At 45.7% G+C, this 18,600-nt stretch overlaps 1 protein-coding gene across 3 annotated transcripts in view; it reads left to right on the top strand.

Annotated features, from left to right (window-relative positions):
• The window catches only part of PTPDC1 (protein tyrosine phosphatase domain containing 1), a 91,536-nt gene that overhangs the window by 57,146 nt on the left and 15,790 nt on the right, over window positions 1-18,600 (top strand). For 2 of the 3 annotated variants that reach the window (XM_033926638.1, XM_033926636.1), the window contains 3 exons: window positions 2,730-2,810; window positions 3,008-3,126; window positions 7,764-7,901. In XM_033926638.1, the coding sequence (XP_033782529.1) occupies window positions 2,730-2,810; window positions 3,008-3,126; window positions 7,764-7,901 (338 nt within the window). The remainder of the gene's footprint in view (window positions 1-2,729; window positions 2,811-3,007; window positions 3,127-7,763; window positions 7,902-18,600) is intronic. The other variant, XM_033926639.1, reaches the window with a different exon arrangement.

Genomic DNA, 18,600 nt, shown 5'->3' with positions numbered 1-18,600 from the left:
CTATTTTAATTAAGTTATTTTTAAACATTTTGTCAACAACCGTTTTTAACCAAGGTACTTAGCTTTTAGCCTTTTTGCCTTCAGGTGGTCAGTTAGTAGGGACATCTATGCCGACATGTTTCACCCAGCGGGTTTTTTCAAGGCTCATATCCCTCCACTAGCTTTCACCGTCTTATAAAAACCACCAAGTACTTTAAACAAAGTACTTTAAACATTTTGAATATCGTGGTGGCACTTCTGAGGGTCGGTGAACACTGAAGAAACTTTTGACACGTGTGAGTCTATAGAAAGGGGTGTGGAGGCGACATCCGTTTCACATATCTATATGTACAACTTTACTTGCACAAAAGATATTATATAAAGTTATAGTGCTAATCTCCAAGTATATTGATATGAGGCAGGGTCTTGAGCATTTGTGCATGCCCAAGGCCTGATGGCAACTGCCCCCTCCAAGATTCTGAGATGGCAGGAGCTGAAAGGCCTTGAGCATAAACCCACCAGCACATTTGATTAAAAAACGCCCGATTGGGCAGGAAAATCAAATCGAATTGAAAAATCAAGTCAAGAGGTCAAATTGAATCAAAAAGTTTTGTTTCCTGAATCGAGCAGCACTACTCCCTTCCAATGCACAGGGAGAAATATCGGTACTAAAAATGGAGAATGTTCCTTATATGGCCATTCAGTTGAGGACAGACTGGGGAGGGTTTCGATGGCTGGGATGGTTAAGATGGGCTGGAGTGAGCTTTGATGGAGACTCCAGTAGATGGAACCTAAGCACACAGGGCTCTGGCCCAGAAATATCTAAGAAAAAGGACCATTTAAACTAAATAATTAGTTTATGGAGCAGGTATGGTTGGGCAGACTGTAAAAGTAGACTAAAAAAAGACCTCAGTTCAAGCGAAGTCTAATATTCTGGAGTTTTATAAGAAGTGGAGTTTTTTTTTCTGTGACCTACGATTGTTGTGGATCGATTGCATTTGCTTTGTGGCTATTACAGTGGTTCCCTAGCCATTATTAGCTTGAACTGAGGTCTTTTTTTCTAGTACTGATCTTCCTCCCTGTGCATTAGAAGGAACTGGACTTATAGTTGGTAATTTAAGAAAAGTTATTGTCAGACATATTTGGCCATTTACACATGTAAATTGCTCATTATAAAATCTGACCATGAAAAGTAGACACGTGGAGGCAAGGGCATTTTACATGATCTGTGAGTGGATCTGAAGAAGGCATTAGTGTAAGGTACATCCTGAATGTTGGAAGAGATTATCTTAGAAACCACCAACAGTATCAAATCCTGGCTCATTCTGATGCTTAGGTAGATTCTGCCATCTCTGAGATGCAAAAGTTTTTATTGGCATGATAATTTGAAAATGTATTGCTAAAATGCATAGGAAAGGTGAATTTATTTCAGGATACCCAACTAGCCACAGCAAGGATGTCTAATCTTTGTAGACTGGCTCATCAGGATCACCCAAATTTCTAATCTCAGCTTTTATTTGCATCAGTTTATATTCAAGTAAATATGGTAAGTCTTTGTTATAACATGTGTTAAGCTTTTTAAATGAGGTCTAAGGCAAAACATGGTCCACATTGGATATTTTCATACGATAACTTTTTTTCATATTTTTAAATAAAGGATCTATTTTATGGGATTCAGTTCTGCTTTAGTTGAGCAGTTATTTACAGACTAAAATTTAAGCAGTGTTTTTGGTTAGTTACACATGTATTATACGAGATTTCAAATGCCAATATTACAGGTGAAGGTATCAATCATCGAGTACCAGTTTTTTTTAAATAAGTTAAAGTGCTCAAAATAGTGACTTATCTTAAAGTTGTAGGAGTGCTCAAAACCCTACGGGGACCCGTTTCACCATTAGGCTTCTTCAGGGGTCAGAGTTTGAGATGTATGCTCGAGTTAACGATACAAAAAATGGCGATAGCCGTTAACTCGAGCATACATCTCAAACTCTGACCCCTGAAGAAGCCTAATGGTGAAATGGGTCCCCGTAGGGTTTTGAGCACTCCTACAACTTTAAGATAAGTCACTATTTTGAGCACTTTAACTTATTTAAAAAAAACTGGTACTCGATGATTGATACCTTCACCTGTAATATTGGCATTTGAAATCTTCAATGATTTGCCATTCAGGTGTCTGAGAGTACAGTTAAGATTAATTGTCTTATATTTTACAAGTCTATATTTTGCTTTGGATCGTTTTGATACTTTTAGACTTGTTTTCATTGTCTTTTGGCTTGAACATGTATTATACGCACATATGTAAGTAAATGCATTTGTAAACATTTACACATGCATAAAAGGCCCTTGGGGTTCTTCAAGGGACATGATCCTTTGACATAAGCCTTCAGCGATGCCTTGCTGCCCCAACTGGGCCAGCTCTTGATGGCACTGGCCCAACAATGTCCTCAGAGGAGGGCAGGTCTCGGTGGTCTGCAGTAGCAGATGCTCTAGAGAATGATCTGCAGAGATCCTGGGAAACAGGAGCTCAGCAGCAGTGGTTGGGTAGTCAATTGCGGATTCCACTTATCTCCATGTTGTGCATTATTGCAGCCTAGTAAATAAGCCATAGTTTTCCTGAATGCTGCAGAGATGTTCCATTGTTACACCAAAAAAAAAAATAATAATTGAAAGAAATAGTTAATCACTAGCCATTGTGCATGATAAATTTTCTTCCACTGCCATAAGACGAGTAAGTTTCATGTATTTTTTAGGGTCACGGATAACATACTTGCAATGGCACGCCCATCAACTGAAATAATTCAAAAATATAATATTATCGAGCAGTTTCAAAGGTAAAAAACATTTTATTGTTTACTTGCAATAGATGCTAGTTGTGTAATCTTTCAGTTGTCATATGCGTTTTGATTGTAAAATGATATGCTTCCTATTTTAATGATGTTTCCGTTTAACTAATTTTTCTAAAACAGTGAAGTGAGAGAACTATGAATAAATGGATAAAGTAATGTGGTTAATTTGTTCCCTGTTAAAGCTGTGGCATCAAAACAGTAATTAACCTTCAGCGTCCTGGAGAGCATGCGAGCTGTGGGAATCAGCTGGAACAAGAAAGTGGCTTCACCTATCTTCCTGAAGCTTTTATGGAAGCTGGAAGTAAGTTCTGTCCTGCTGCTTCTTCTCATTAATTATCAAGTCCTTTCAGAATTCCTGCCTGTGCTGCTAAGTCATATCAGGCACTATTATATAAGCGCTGCTACGTAGACGAATTCATCAAAAATAAAATGTCACCTGCATAATACACTGTCCCCTTCTTCTGTCCCATTATAAATATTGATATTTTCAACCAGCACTTTGGGCTCCTTTTTACTAAGGTGCGATAACCACGCGCTAAATGAAAAACATAATATAGTAGATGACGGCAGATAAAGACCCGAATGGTCCATCCAGTCTGCCCAACCTGATTCAATTTAAATGTTTTAAATTTTTTCTTCTTAGCTATTTCTGGGCAAGAATCCAAAGATCTACCTGGTACTGTGCTTGGGTTCCTACTGCCGAAATCTCCGTTAAAACCTACTCCAGCCCATCTACACTCTCCCAGCCATTGAAGCCCTCCGCAGCCCATCCCCCACCAAACGGCCATACACAGACACAGACCGTGCAAGACTGCCCCGTACTGGCCTTAGTTCAATATTTACTATTATTTTCTGATTCTAGATCCTCTGTGTTCATCCCACGCTTCTTTGAACTCCGTCACCGTTTTCCTCTCCGCCACCTCTCTCGGGAGCGCATTCCAGGCATCCACCACCCTCTCCGGAAGGTAGAATTTCCTAAGATTGCCTTTGAATCTACCACCCCTCAACCTCAAATGATGTCCTCTGGTTTTACCATTTTCCTATACTAACGCAAGCTCTAGGGAGGTGTTTCGCGCTAAAACCGCTAGCACACCTTAGTAAAAGGAGCCCTTTGTGCACTAATAATAATAATAACTTTATTTTTATATACCGCAATACCACAAACAGTTCAGAGTGGTTTACAGAGGAAGAGATTTTATACAGGTAGCGATATTACAAAAGTACACCATGGTAGAAATGGAGTTAGAGAAATTTGTCAAAGAGATAAGTTTTGATTGACTTCCTAAAAGTTTGGTAAGAAAGAGCGTTTGAGATCAAGTTGGTTAAACATTTATTCCATTTGCCTGCTTGGAATGATAGTGTTCTATCGAGGAACCTCTTGTAGATACAGCCCTTCAAGGATGGGAAAGCGAACTTGTGTTAGAAGAAAGGGAATTATCTAATAAACAAGGCAAAAATTCCATTGAATAATGCTTCTAGGAGGGGTGCACCTAATCCTTTTAAAGAAAAAAAAAATCTAGTTACTATATAGTACATTATTAATGTAGAATCTAAAGCAACATACAATTCATTCACCTGTAGACATCTCCAATCCCTGGTGAAGAAATGCTTCTTCAGCCTTCACATGCTAAGGAAAGTCAGACCCTATTTTCACCAAAAACACTTCGCAGTCCTAGTACAATCCATTATCCTCTCCAGCTTGGATTATTGCAATTCTATCTACCTCAGCCTAACCAAGAAAAGCCTCCACAGACTTCAGCGGATTCAGAACGCCGCAGCTAAGCTTGTTTTCGCGAAAAGCAAAATTGATCACGTCTCACCACTCCTGTCTAAGCTCCATTGGCTCCCAGTAATCCCCAGGATCCACTTCAAATGTGCGTGTCTGGCCTACAAGATCCTACATGGCATCCTTCCTGCCGTTATCCCTCTATCCTGGAACTCCCCAACCCCTACTTCCTCCAGATCCTCCCAAATTTTTAAACTATCCTTCCCTTCCATAAAAGGTATTTCCCATGTAGGCAAACTTGGGTCATCCCTCCCCTTTAGAATCACTGAGATCTGGAATAACCTCCCCTCCCCTCTCCGAACCTCAAGCTCCCTCCAACTCTTCCGCAAACACCTAAAAACCTGGCTAGTCTCAAAACTGTAACACTTCCCCCCTCTTAGGCCTCTCACCTTCCCCCTTTACACCTAACTCTTAAATCTCTCCACTGTAGTTCCTCTCTCATCTTTCTTCTTGTAAACCGTGCCGACCTCCGCATTCGTGGAGATGGTGTGGTATATAAACCCAAGGTTTAGTTTAGTTTAGTTTAGACATAGATTATTTATTTTATTTATAAATTTATATACCACATACATAAAATCTTGTTTCCCTGCGATTACCACATCTAACATAGACATGTTAAACAAGAAAAGTTTGGATAGGTTCCTGGAGGATAAGGGGATAGAGGGGTACAGATAGAACTTGAGGTAGGTTATGGAAGTGGTCAATAACCACTTCACAGGTCGCAGACCTGATGGGCCGCCGCGGGAGCGGACCGCTGGGCAGGATGGACCTCTGGTCTGACCCAGTGGAGGCAACTTCTTATGTTCTTATGTCTAAACAACATCATTAATCGCCCCTGTTATAAACAGGAATAGAGCACAAATTCAATCAATTCAGAAATGCAATCCAGCTTTAAGGGCTCCTTTTACGAAGGTGCGCTAGCGTTTTTAGCACACGCACCGGATTGGCGCCCGCCATAGCGCGCGCGAGCCGAAAAACTACCGCCTGCTCAAGAGGAGGCGGCAGCGGCTCGCGCGCGGGGCATTTTAGCGTGCGCTGTTCCTCGCGTTAGGGCCCTAACGCGCCTTCGTAAAAGGAGCCCTAAATCATACATTGCTGTCAAAAGAGTTCTAAAAGGTAGTTATCAACTGAAATATACCTTAGCATAAGAAGGCATTACTGTAACATAGTAAGAGATCAATTGATCCATCGTATCTACCCAGTTTTTCTTCCTCTCTATACTCGTACAATATGCCAACAATAGAAGCTTCACCACTTGTATGGTCTCTCTCAGTACCTAAGTTAGGCTTTAGAAATGTGACAAAATCTAACTTTTGTGCCCTTATAGTTTGGTATTATACAGCATTTTTCTCAATTCCTCACCAACAGCCTTTGAGATAAATCTCTCTCAAGTTGACCTGTGAGTCCTGTTCACCTACACCAAGGCTGCATTCCTGTCAGGATGTTTGCTCATCGAAAGACACGTGTTTTATGCTAGGACTTTTACTCAGAATACAAGTATTCCTCTCTGGATATCTACAAACCTGATTCGTTAGCATAGAGGTTCCCTAGTCCCTCTTATATCTCATGTCTTTCAAATTTTATAATGGTTTAATTTGACATGTTATACTGCACAGCCAGTTAACTAGTACAAAGATATTTATAGCATAAAAATAATCATTAAAAGTTTTCCTGAAAAACGAATACCATATACAGTATATTCTAATATAAGCCATCTCAAATATAAACCGAGGTAACCTTTTTCCCAAAAAAAGTTGACTCGAATATAAACCATGGGGTTGATAGTCAAGTGCCCTGCCCTTCCAGATTCTGTACCCTGTTCCTTCCTCCCTGCCCTGTACACTGTCCACTCTCCCTCATGCCGCTGTCCACTCTCTCAAGAACTCACGGCAGCCATTCAACTAATGGTTCAGCACAGGGCAGGAGCACAGGAAGACTGCTCCTGCTTCGGCCCATCGCTAGACTACCAGGGATTTCAAAGGTACACGGGGGAGGCAGGAGGGAGTTAGCCATACCAGGATGCAAGAGAGATCCCTCCTGTCCCGACCCCTCACTGGATCACCAGAAGCCTGCAACAGGTACAGGTTGGGGACGGGTGGGTGCTGACCCAAATATAAGCTGAGGCCCATTTTGGGCCCCAAAATCTCAGCTTATATTTGAGTATATGCAATAGTTTTAAAGGTGGCAATCTAAAGTGCAAGTTTAGAGATCAAATACAACTTTTGGGGGGAAATTCTATAACCAGCGCTTAAACTTAGGCATCGGTAGACGACCTGCCGATGCCTAAGTAATTGAAAAATGCAGTCAGTCATGGCAGTAGTGAAGCGCCTTCCAACAACTAAATTAAAGGTGGCTGAAATGGCCACTGGAATCGCAGCTAGGTAGCTACTTTAGGCCGCAGAATGCCAAAGTTGTCGTTTCTAATGCCGGAAGAGACAGGCGGGCTAAAGCGGCTACATAGCCATGATTCACACCAAGATAGGCGGCTGAAATGTAGGCCTAGAAAATCCTGGCCTACATTTTGGCCATTTATCTTTGCCACTAGACTGCAGCAGCCAGTTATATCAGGGGAATTTCCCCCCCTCCCAATGAGCTGAGTGGGAGGGACTCCCCAAAGACACAATTCTGTAACCAGCACCCAAGTCGGATTGCCTGTCGTTCATTCGAGGGTGCCAGTTACAGAATCGCGGCTTTGGGGAGTCCCTGCCGCTCAGATAATGGGGGAGGGGGGAATTGCCCTGCTGTGATCAGCTGAGTGGCCATGTCAGGGAACCCCCTGAACCCCAACACAAGTCAGCCGGCAGAAGGGATACCCACTCTCTCCCCCACCACCCCTGAAACCCCCACACTGTCCACAGCAGGAGGGATGCCCATTCCCTTCTGCCGACACCCCACTTCTGAACCCCCACCCCACAAAGCCCACTTGGACCCCCCTCCTTGTACCTTTAACGGGAAGGCCGGACAGAAGGATGTCGACTCCGGCCGGCAGGCCCACCTCTTCAGAATGGCGGGCCTTCCCACACCTGGGCCAACCTGAGTCGTAGGCCTCCTTCACAGTGTATTGTGAGCCTAAGACTCCGATTGGCCAGATCCCTAAGGAGACTTAAGTGCATTTAGCACTATAATAATACCTATTTTTGCTTGTTTTTTAGTTTACTTTTATAATTTTGGATGGAAGGATTTTGGTGTAGCCTCTCTCACTACTCTACTTGATATGGTGAAAGTGATGACATTTGCACTACAAGAAGGGAAACTAGCTATTCATTGCCACGCTGGGCTTGGTCGAACAGGTATACTGTTTTTTATTCTTTGGTTAAATTTTTTTCATTTCATGTATTGTAGTTTCAAATGTGCAGTAGCTACAGGAGGTCTGTGCCCCTTTGAATGTTTTCCCCATTCAGTTATGCCAGTATCAAACTTATAATTATTTAAATCAATGCTTGTCAACCCAGTCAGCCAGTCAGATTTTCACAATATCTACAGCAAATATGCATGAGACAGGTTTGCATGCACTTTCTCCTTAGTTTGTAAATCTATTTCTGTTACGTCCTTTCTGGATTCCATACACTAGGTGTTTAATCCCAACCCGCAATCCATGAATTCCAGAAGTTCAAACACTTTTCTGAGCACATGCTCCACCCACTTAGCCTGAGAGCTAGGAAACATATCCAGTTACAGTTTCTGCAAGTAAATCATGCAGTAGTCTTTTTGCAGTTGCTATGCTTCCGCTGGCCAGAACTTCCTCTCCGACGGCAGAATTGACGTCGGGGAGAGGAAGGCTGATCAGCCCAAGATCGACCTATTGGGAGAAATACTGCCGGGTCCTGCCTTTGAGGAAACAGAAAGTAGGCAGGACCTGGCAGCAAGAAGAGCAAATCGCAAGCTTCACTGACCTGTCTCCCGCTTTAGCCCGCGAACGGGGCTCTAGCATGTGCGTGCCGGCTTCCCTTCTCCCCCCTCCCCCCCCCCCGACATAACTTCCGGTTTCAGAGGGAAGAGAAGGGAAGCCGGTACAAGCACACGTTAGCCCCCGGAGCATAAGTTCTCCAAGCCGTTTATTTTTTTTAAATGTTGAGCAGCGGCAGCAGCAGCAGAATTCAGGAGCGAGCCAGTCAGGAGGGGAAAAAAGAGAAGGGAAGAAGGGAACCCGCTCTGCGATCAACTGGGGTCGCCTGAGCGAGCGACCTGTCAATCGCGATCGACGTATTGGGCACCCCTGTCCTATTAGGTCTGCTATCTCTATTCCCTTCTTGTTCATGGATCTTGTGTTTAGTAGGCCTTCTCTCCATGTTCTTTGCTGTTGTGCCTGCTGATTGGTACATGCTTGTTGTCTGGTCATTCTTTTTGTATTTTTCTGTGTTGCCCGCCTTCTCCTTGGTAGTGTTGATCCTACTAAACCCTAACCAAAACACATTCTTTTCTTGTTTAGATTGTCCTAATTTCCCTCCTTCACTGCTAGGCCTGTATATGGGCAGTGGTGTGCTGGGCATGATGGACCACTGGTCTGACCCAGCAGCAGCAATTCTTATATTCTTATGTACTTTGCATGCCGTTCCCCTACTTCAATTTTTTGAGACAATGAACAGACAAATTGATAGTGGAGAACTGGTGGATATTGTATACTTGGATTTTCAGAAAGCGTTCGACAAGGTTCCACATGTAAGACTCCTCAGGAAACTGCAAGGCCATGGAATAGAAGGAGACATACTAAGATGGATAGGCAAATGGATGGAGAACAGAAGGCAGAGAGTGGGCATAAATGGGAAATTCTCAGACTGGGAGAATGTGACTAGCGGTGTGCCCCAGGGCTCGGTACTTGGGCCCATCTTATTTAATATCTTCATAAATGACCTGGAGGATGGAACATCTAGTGAGATCATCAAGTTCGCAGATGACACAAAGCTATGCCGGGCAATCAAATCGCAGAAGGACAGCGAGGAACTCCAGAGCGACTTGAGCCGATTGGAAAACTGGGCAGATAAATGTCAGATGAAGTTTAATGTGGAAAAATGCAAAGTCATGCACTTAGGCAGAAAAAATAAGGAACACAAGTACAGTATGCCAGATGCAACTCTGGGAAAAACCGAACAGGAAAGGGACCTGGGCGTATTAATTGATAGGACCGTGAAACCGTCAGCGCAATGCGCGGCAGCAGCGAAGAATGCGAATAGAATGCTAGGCATGATAAAGAAGGGAATCACAAGTAGATCGGAGAAAGTAATACTACCGCTTTATAGAGCGATGGTCAGACCACACTTGGAATACTGCGTCCAACGTTGGTCTCCAAACCTAAAGAAGGATTTAAAAGTACTCGAGAGGGTGCAGAGACGAGCAACGAAGCTAATAAAGGGCATGGAGAACTTGGAATATGAGGAACGACTTAAGAGACTGGGATTGTTTTCTCTTGAGAAGAGGAGACTGCGAGGGGATATGATCGAGACTTTCAAAATACTGAAAGGAATCGACCAAATAGAGCAGGATAAAAAAACTATTTACAATGTCCAATGACAAGAGGACATGGACTAAAGCTAAGGGGGGACAAGTTCAGGACAAATATCACGCAACGAGTGGTAGAAACCTGGAATGCTCTCCCAGAAGAGGTAATTGCGGAATCCACCGTTCTAGGGTTTAAGGGTAAGTTAGATGTACATCTCCTTATGAGTGACTTAAGGTGACATAGGTAAGGGTAAGCTAGATGCGCATCTCTTATGAGAAGCTTGGAGTGATATGGGGCTAATACTATGCCAGGGTACACCTGGCGGGGCCTCCGCGTGTGTGGATCGCCGGACTTGATGGACCTAGGGTCTGTTCCGGAGATGGCACTTCTTATGTTCTTATGAGTACAGCTTCACTTCAATTTCTGTGGATTAGGGAGCTTGGGAGGTGTGGGTAGTGGGTTGCAAGGTTTGATAAAGGGGTGGTGGGGTATGTGCAGGGAGAGGGGCTCTATGCTATATAGAACTGATGACGGAAGGGTCCTGTCTGAGTTATTCAGCATGCTGGCTTGCCTTTTTCATTTGAATGATACGTAAGCAATTTTGATTGTATGCTTTGTCATCAAATGTAAAAAAAAATAATAAAATGCTATGGGGAGGGCAATAGGATCGGGTCAGGAAGGGGGTAAATTAGGAGTTGGAAATGTTTAGAATGCTAAAAAGAAAGCTGAGACATTGTATAGTTTATTTGAATGTGTATTGAATTATTTAATTAAAAAAGAAAAGATATACCTTAAAATAAAAAGTCAAATAAGTATTTATTGGAAAAATAACAGAAAGCCCCAGTTACGCTAGACCCTCCACCTCCTCTGTGCCTGCTTTGGATCCTCTATTTTGCTTTTATGACTCTCCATGCTAATGACTTCTTAGCTGCACAAATTTATCCGATTCCGCCAGAAAAGATGCCTAGCAATGGCACCTATACGCTAAAAGAATCCCTGGCTAGTTGAGAAATGAACACTTAGGGCCCCTTTTACGAAGGCGCTTAACACGTGGAATAGCGCGTGCACTAGCCGCTAGCGCCTCCTTTTGAGCAGGCGATAGATTTTCGGCTAGCACGCGCTAATCCGGTGCGTGTGATAAAAAAACGCTAGCGCTCCTTCATAAAAGGAGCCCTTAAACTTTAGTTTATAAACCCCTCCGAACAGAAGCCCGAACGTGTCTTACTTTGTTGAACTAGCCGTGTTTGCTCGATATCGTGTACTACAAGCTATAAATGTCACAGCCGTAGAATAGCAGGGCAAGTATTGACACGTACCAGCTGGCTTGCACCGGCGGGGTGAAAAGAGGTCATTCTGTGCTATGTCAAGCCTGAACAAAGTGAGAGAAATGTGAGAAATGTTGCACGCAATATGTCCCATGTGATGGAAGTGAGAAAAATGCAGCTGTTTTTCTTTTGAGGTGGAGGGATGAGAAGCAGAACACGGCTGCCGAACTGATCTTTGGAAAAAAATAAATATGATCATTTTACTCCATTGTTGAGGGCACTGCATTGGCTTCCGATGCATTGGAGGGTTCAGTGGAAGTGTGGTAATGTTGTTTTGAAGAGTTTATATGGGATTTTTCCCCCATTGTTTCCCCTCTGAATTCTCATCGTCTTCAATCTACTAGGAATATACATAAATTCAAATTAATATTCCCTTCTGTTAGAGGGATTCGTACTTTAGGTAAGCTTTCACATTCTTTGACATTTACTATGGTGAAAGTCTGGAATGATCTTCCTTCAAGTTTCAAGTTTTATTTTAATTTGGTGAGTCGCTGATTTAGATTTACTAAGCGAGTTACAACAGTACTAAAAATATAAACATATATTTAGACATACCATTTAAAATTTAAAAATGATGGGTTAGGCCAACAGAGTTACAGACTAATCAATGCACAAGGTAAGGAGGGATTGAACTACAATTTAAAGTACAGAAAAGATGTAGGAAGTTCCCGACGTAGTCTCGAAAGACTACGGGAACTCCCTGCAGCCATTTCCTCATGGCGATCTGCACGGGGCAGGAGCGTAGGAAGATCGCTCCTGCCCCGAAAACCCTCTAGACCACCAGGTAAGGCCGGGAAGGCGGCAGGGAGGAAAAAAGACTGTTTTTTAAATTTTCCCCCTCCCCAGAAAAAAATCGCGATTATATGAAATCGCGAGTGCAGGAACCGCGAATGGGGAGGGGGAAGTGTAAAGACATAGGGGTAGATGATTCAAAGAGCACTAGAAATATGGCCGCTAAGGCCTGGATTCTCTTAAGGGTGCCGATATCGGCAGCTGCCTAAAAAGTGACCGCCAATCATGTGTCAGTCACTAGATGGTGCCCTATAGAGCATCGTGCCTGTGTGAAAGATAGGTGCTGGAAATGCAGGCCAGGGTTTTCCAGGCCTAAATTTCCGGCTCCTGTCTTTGTCATGAATCGCGCCTGCGTAGACCACGCCCATAGTGACGTTCGACCTAAAACACATGCATGCAGGTGCGATTCTGGCACGTATTATTTAGGCGCCAGTAAGCACTTTAATGGTGCCTTTTTTTTGTCGTTTCAATTGTTAATTAACTTGGGCGCTGATAGAGCTCCTACTGGTGCCGTTTCTAGAATTTTCCCCTAAGCGCCAATTTTGTAATTGCAGTTGTTCACAAAATTGTAGAATACGGCATAAGTCAGCATGCCCTGTGTAATTTTAACTTTTGGCGTATAAATGCTGGCTCCTAAAGTTGGTAGCTGCACATGTTAGTGATAGTATTCTCGAATGTAAGTGCTCAGCTTCAAGACATGTGCCTATGCCCTTTGTAAGTGCACTCTATAGCATTTAGACGTCATTCCATGCATAATCACTAATGAATGCCAATAAGCACCAATTAACCATACCACACAGTTTCATGTATCCTGCAGTTTTCTGCTAGGAATCATTGCAGTTTACAATTTAGTTACACAACATACGTTTGACATTACAGCAAAGTTTTCAGAGCCACTTATGGGTTATTGTTGGTACTTAACACCAATTTGCACCTAATTTAACAAGTTAGGCTCACAATTGGCATTATTCCATAACTTGTGCGCCCAAATTTGAATGCTGGTCAGAAATTTGGCTGCCCAGCTTTATAGAATCCAGGGGATAATGATGCCTATGCACTAGAACTTAGGCCTGGATTCTCTAACCGGTGCTGTTTTTTTTGTTGTTGTTTTTTTTTGGCACCCAAGCTCAATTTAAAAAAAAAATGACGTTTCAATGACATTTAAACTGAGTTTCAAGGAGCCTACCAGCCCCTAAAAAATGGTCACCAGAATCACGTATCCGTAGGCCGCCTAAAGCCACTGGGAGTGTGGCTAATGCTGAAAGTGGTGTTAGGTGGCCTAAAGCGCCTACAGAGATGCGATTCCCTGAAAAACCCTGGCCTACCGTTGCCGGAGGCACAATCCTGAATTTGGCTCCATCGTGTGACTGACATGCAATCGGTGGCCTTTTTTAAGGCAGCTGCCGATAATGCGCCGGTTACAGAATCCAGGTGAAAAGTTTATGTTTATTAAAAATTTGATACACTGCCAAACAGGGCTATGGAGTCGGTAGATAAATCCTTTGACTCCAACGCCTCAGTTTCTGGTACCCACGACTCCGACTCCAGGTACTCAAAACTGTCTCTGACTCCACATTCTCCAAATCCACAGACTCCGATTCCAGGTCCCCAAAATGTCTCCAACTCCGACTCCACAGCCCTGCTACCAAATCTTACAATAGTTCTTAGCAGTTTACATGAAGGTTTTTGCATGCACTTTCAATTGGTTTCTGACATTACCGTATTTTCGCGGATATAACGCGCACCATTGTAAAACGCGCACAGGGGTATAGCGCGCAGAAATCACGATGATATGTACAAAAACTTTTCTATACCGCGCTCAGGCATATAACGCGCATGCTGCCCGACTCTCCTTTCGCCCGCCCTGACTTTCCGTGCGCTGTCCCGACTCTCCGTTCACCCCCCCTGACTTCCGTGCACTGTCCTCCCTTGAAGTCCTGTCCCCCTTTGAAGGTCTGTCCCCATCCTGAAAGCCTGATGCCCCCCCCGACGTCCGATACATCCCCCCCCCCGGCAGGACCACTCGCACCCTCACCCCGAAGGACCGCCGACTCCCCAACAATATCGGGCCAGGAGGGAGCCCAAACCCTCCTGGCCACGGCGACCCCCTAACCCCACCCCGCACTACATTACGGGCAGGAGGGATCCCAGGCCCTCCTGCCCTCGACGCAAACCCCCTCCCCCCAACGACCGCCCCCCCCCCCAAGAACATCCGCCCGTCCCCCAGCCGACCCGCGACCCCCCTGGCCGACCCCCACGACACCCCCACCCGCCTTCCCCGTACCTTTGTGTAGTTGGGCCAGAAGGGAGCCCAAACCCTCCTGGCCACGGCAACCCCCTAACCCCACCCCGCACTACATTACGGGCAGGAGGGATCCCAGGCCCTCCTGCCCTCGACGCAAACCCCCCTCCCCCCCAGCCGACCCGCGACCCCCCTGGCCGACCCCCACGACCCCCCCACCCCCCTTCCCCGTACCTTTGGAAGTTGGCCGGACAGACGGGAGCCAAACCCGCCTGTCCGGCAGGCAGCCAACGAAGGAATGAGGCCGGATTGGCCCATCCGTCCTAAAGCTCCGCCTACTGGTGGGGCCTAAGGCGCGTGGGCCAATCAGAATAGGCCCTGGAGCCTTAGGTCCCACCTGGGGGCGCGGCCTGAGACACATGGTCGGGTTTGGCCCATGTGCCTCAGGCCGCGCCCCCAGGTGGGACCTAAGGCTCCAGGGCCTATTCTGATTGGCCCACGCGCCTTAGGCCCCACCAGTAGGCGGAGCTTTAGGACGGATGGGCCAATCCGGCCTCATTCCTTCGTTGGCTGCCTGCCGGACAGGCGGGTTTGGCTCCCGTCTGTCCGGCCAACTTCCAAAGGTACGGGGAAGGGGGGTGGGGGGGTCGTGGGGGTCGGCCAGGGGGGGCGCGGGTCGGCTGGGGGGGGGGGGGGTGTGCGTCGAGGGCAGGAGGGCCTGGGATCCCTCCTGCCCGTAATGTAGTGCGGGGTGGGGTTAGGGTGTCGCCGTGGCCAGGAGGGTTTGGGCTCCCTTCTGGCCCAACTACACAAAGGTACGGGGAAGGCGGGTGGGGGTGTCGTGGGGGTCGGCCAGGGGGGTCGCGGGTCGGCTGGGGGACGGGCGGAGGTTCTGGGGGGGGGCGGTCGTTGGAGGGAGGGGGGTTTGCATCGAGGGCAGGAGGGCCTGGGATCCCTCCTGCCCGTAATGTAGTGCGGGGTGGGGTTAGGGGGTCGCCGTGGCCAGGAGGGTTTGGGCTCCCTCCTGGCCCGATATTGTTGGGGAGTCGGCGGTCCTTCGGGGTGAGGGTGCGAGTGGTCCTGCCGGGGGGGGGGATGTATCGGACGTCGGGGAGTCGGCCGGGCAAGAGGGCTTGGGCTCCCTCTTGCTCCGATCGTGGATGCGGGTGCGGGTGGGAGCGCGTGCGAGCGGTCGTTCGGGGTGGGGGTGCGAGCGGTCCTGCTGGGGGGGTGAATCGGGCGTCGGGCGGGGTGGGAACTATGTTTAAAAACTTTTGTATACCGCGCTCAGGCATATAACGCGCGAGGGGTATGCGCGGTACGTAAAATCACGTATAACGCGCGCGTTATATCCGCGAAAATACGGTATTAGCATGTGCATGCTAACATTAGACCCCATATAAAATATTCTGTTACTCTTTACTGCTATGACTCATTGTAACCCGTCTCTACAATGTTTTATTCTGTAACTTTCTCCCTCTTGATGTGATGTAACTTTTCCCCACAATGTGGCATGGGCCTCTTTTCTTGTAAATCGCTTTGAACAGGGCTGCTCAAGTCCAGTCCTCGAGATCTACTGGCAGGCCATGTTTTCAGGATATCCACAATGAATATGCATGAGAGAGATTTGCCTGCACTGCCCTCTTGGTGTGCAAATCTCTCTCATGCATATTCATTGTGGATATCCTGAAAACCTGGCCTGCCAGTAGATCTCGAGGACCGGACTTGGGCAGCCCTGGCTTTGAACCTTTTGTGGAGAAGTGTGATTTAAAAAAAATCCCGATTAGATTAGATTTCATATACGGTAATTATTAGGGCTGCTAGTTAATCGTAGTTAACTCTGCAATTAATGCATTATTAATTGTGACCCCCCCAAAAATCAATTGCCAATTAAGAAAATCATGTTGCAACATTTCCTGTCTCTTCCACTTCCAACTCCTATCCTTGGAGCAATCCAACATTTTTTCCCCCCATTTACAATTTAACATCGCCAGCCCCCCGTGTAAGTCTACCTTAAAGATGGTTTTCTGTGGCTCTTTGGTAGGGTTACCAGATTTCTTCTTAACAAAAAACCTGGCCCTGTCCCATTCTGCATTCAGCTCCACATGAACCTTGTGTCTCCCCAAGCTCAGGGCCACATTTGGAAGGCCTCTATACATTCACAGACGTCATTGTGATGATGTCACATGCATGCGTGTGACATCATTATAATCGATGCATGCACAGAAGCCTTCCAGATACAGCTCCGAGCTTGGAGCTTTCCAAAACCCAGACAAACTGCTGGGTTTTGGAAATCCCTCCGGCATCTAGATAGTCCTCTTAAAAAGAGGACTTGTCCAGGTTTTCCCAGACATCTGGTAACCCTACTCCATTGCAGAGGCAGCATTTCACATTTTCTGCCTGCAGTCTGGTCTGACGCTTTCTCTCTGACTGGTCCTGCCTATGCAAAAACAGGAATTGATGTTAGAGGAGTTAGGATGGGCTAGAGGGAAAGCTTCAGTGCAACAATGTAACTGCCAGGGACCAGCAGACCACCACCTTTAAGGTAGACTAGCAAAGTGTGTGGGGGGGGGGGCAGATTCAAGATGCTAAACTGTGGTAGAGAGAGGGGACTAAGCTGTAGACCCACAAGCAGAACTGGAGGGACCACCAGTGGAACCTATGGCCAAGATGGTGATCTGGGGGTGGGAATGACAGAGATTATCAGACAAATAATTTGTAGTAGACCTTGACCAAATTTCAGACTGTTCGTGAGGAGCTAGCTAAACTAAAGGTAGACAAAATGATGGGGCTGGATGGCATACATTTGAGGGACTCAGCAAAGTTCTGGTGGCTTTGCTAGCTGATCTTTTCTATGTTTTTCCAGAATCTGGAGTGGTCCCAGTGGACTGGAGAAAGGTGGATGTGGTTTCATAATGCACATTGGGTCATGCCATGCACTTCTGAACTAGTTAACTACCTGGGAAAAGATGACAGGCAGGCCTGTAGTCCAGTGCATCCAGCAGGAAGACCATCCACTGCTGGCAAAAGCACAGGCACTGTGCTGCCCATCTCTGTACTAGGCCAGTAGAGGAGGGAAGGTGAATGACATGGGCGTGTGCAGAGGAGGCACAGTGGAGGTAAAAGGGTAGGAAGGTGGAAGCACGATGGCCATCTTAGCCCATCATTTTAATGGATATTTTTGGTAAGTAGGATACATGTAGTATTTATAATATGTTTGGAAAACATTCATTGCTCATTAATTTCAGCGAAGTTGTTCAGTTTAACAAATTATGTTTATTTTGATTTAGAGTCATTGGAGTGGAAGAGTAGCATAATGGTTAGCACGGTGAGCTTTGGTCCTAGGTAACAGGGTTTGATTTCCATTTCAGCTCCTTTTGTGGTGTTGGGCAAGTCACTTAACTCTCTATTGTCCCAGGTATAAAAAACTTACACTGTGAGCCCACTAGGGATAGAGAAAATGCGCATATATCGTATTTCCCTTCAATTTTTTGAGAAGGTGAACAAACAAATCGATAGCGGAGAACCGGTGGATATAATATACATGGACTTCCAGAAAGCGTTCGACAAGGTTCCACACACAAGGCTTCTGAGGAAACTGCAAAGCCATGGAATAGAAGGGGATATACTAAGATGGATAGGCAAATGCGTGAATGCAGAGAGTGGGCATAAATGGGAAGTTCTCGGACTGGGAGAAGGTGACAAGCGGTGTGCCCCAGGGCTCGGTTCTTGGGCCTATCTTATTCAATATCTTCATAAATGACCTGGAAGAAGAAACAACAAGTAATATAATCAAGTTTGCAGATGACACAAAACTATGTCAGGCAGTTGGGTCACAAAAGGACAGCGAAGAACTTCAGAGAGATTTAAACCAGCTGGAGAAATAGGCGGAAAAGTGGCAGATGAAGTTTACTATAGATAAATGCAAAGTGATGCACCTGGCAGGAAAAACAAGGAGCATGAATATAAAATGTTAGGTGTGACATTGGGCAAGAGCGAACAAGAAAGGGATCTGGGGATACTGATAGACAGGATCCTGAGGCCGTCGGCTCAGTGTGCAGCGGCGGCAAAGAAAGCAAACAGGATGTTGAGCATGATAAAGAAGGGGATCACGAGTAGATCGGCGGACGTCATAATGCCGCTTTACAGAGCAATGGTCAGACTACACTGGGAATACTGTATCCAACACTGGT

This window comes from Geotrypetes seraphini, chromosome 17 (genome assembly GCF_902459505.1).
Source record: "Geotrypetes seraphini chromosome 17, aGeoSer1.1, whole genome shotgun sequence".
Taxonomy (NCBI): Eukaryota; Metazoa; Chordata; class Amphibia; order Gymnophiona; family Dermophiidae; genus Geotrypetes; species Geotrypetes seraphini.
The sequence above is the reverse complement of the archived record's forward strand: the minus strand, read 5'-3'. Positions and strand labels throughout refer to the sequence as shown.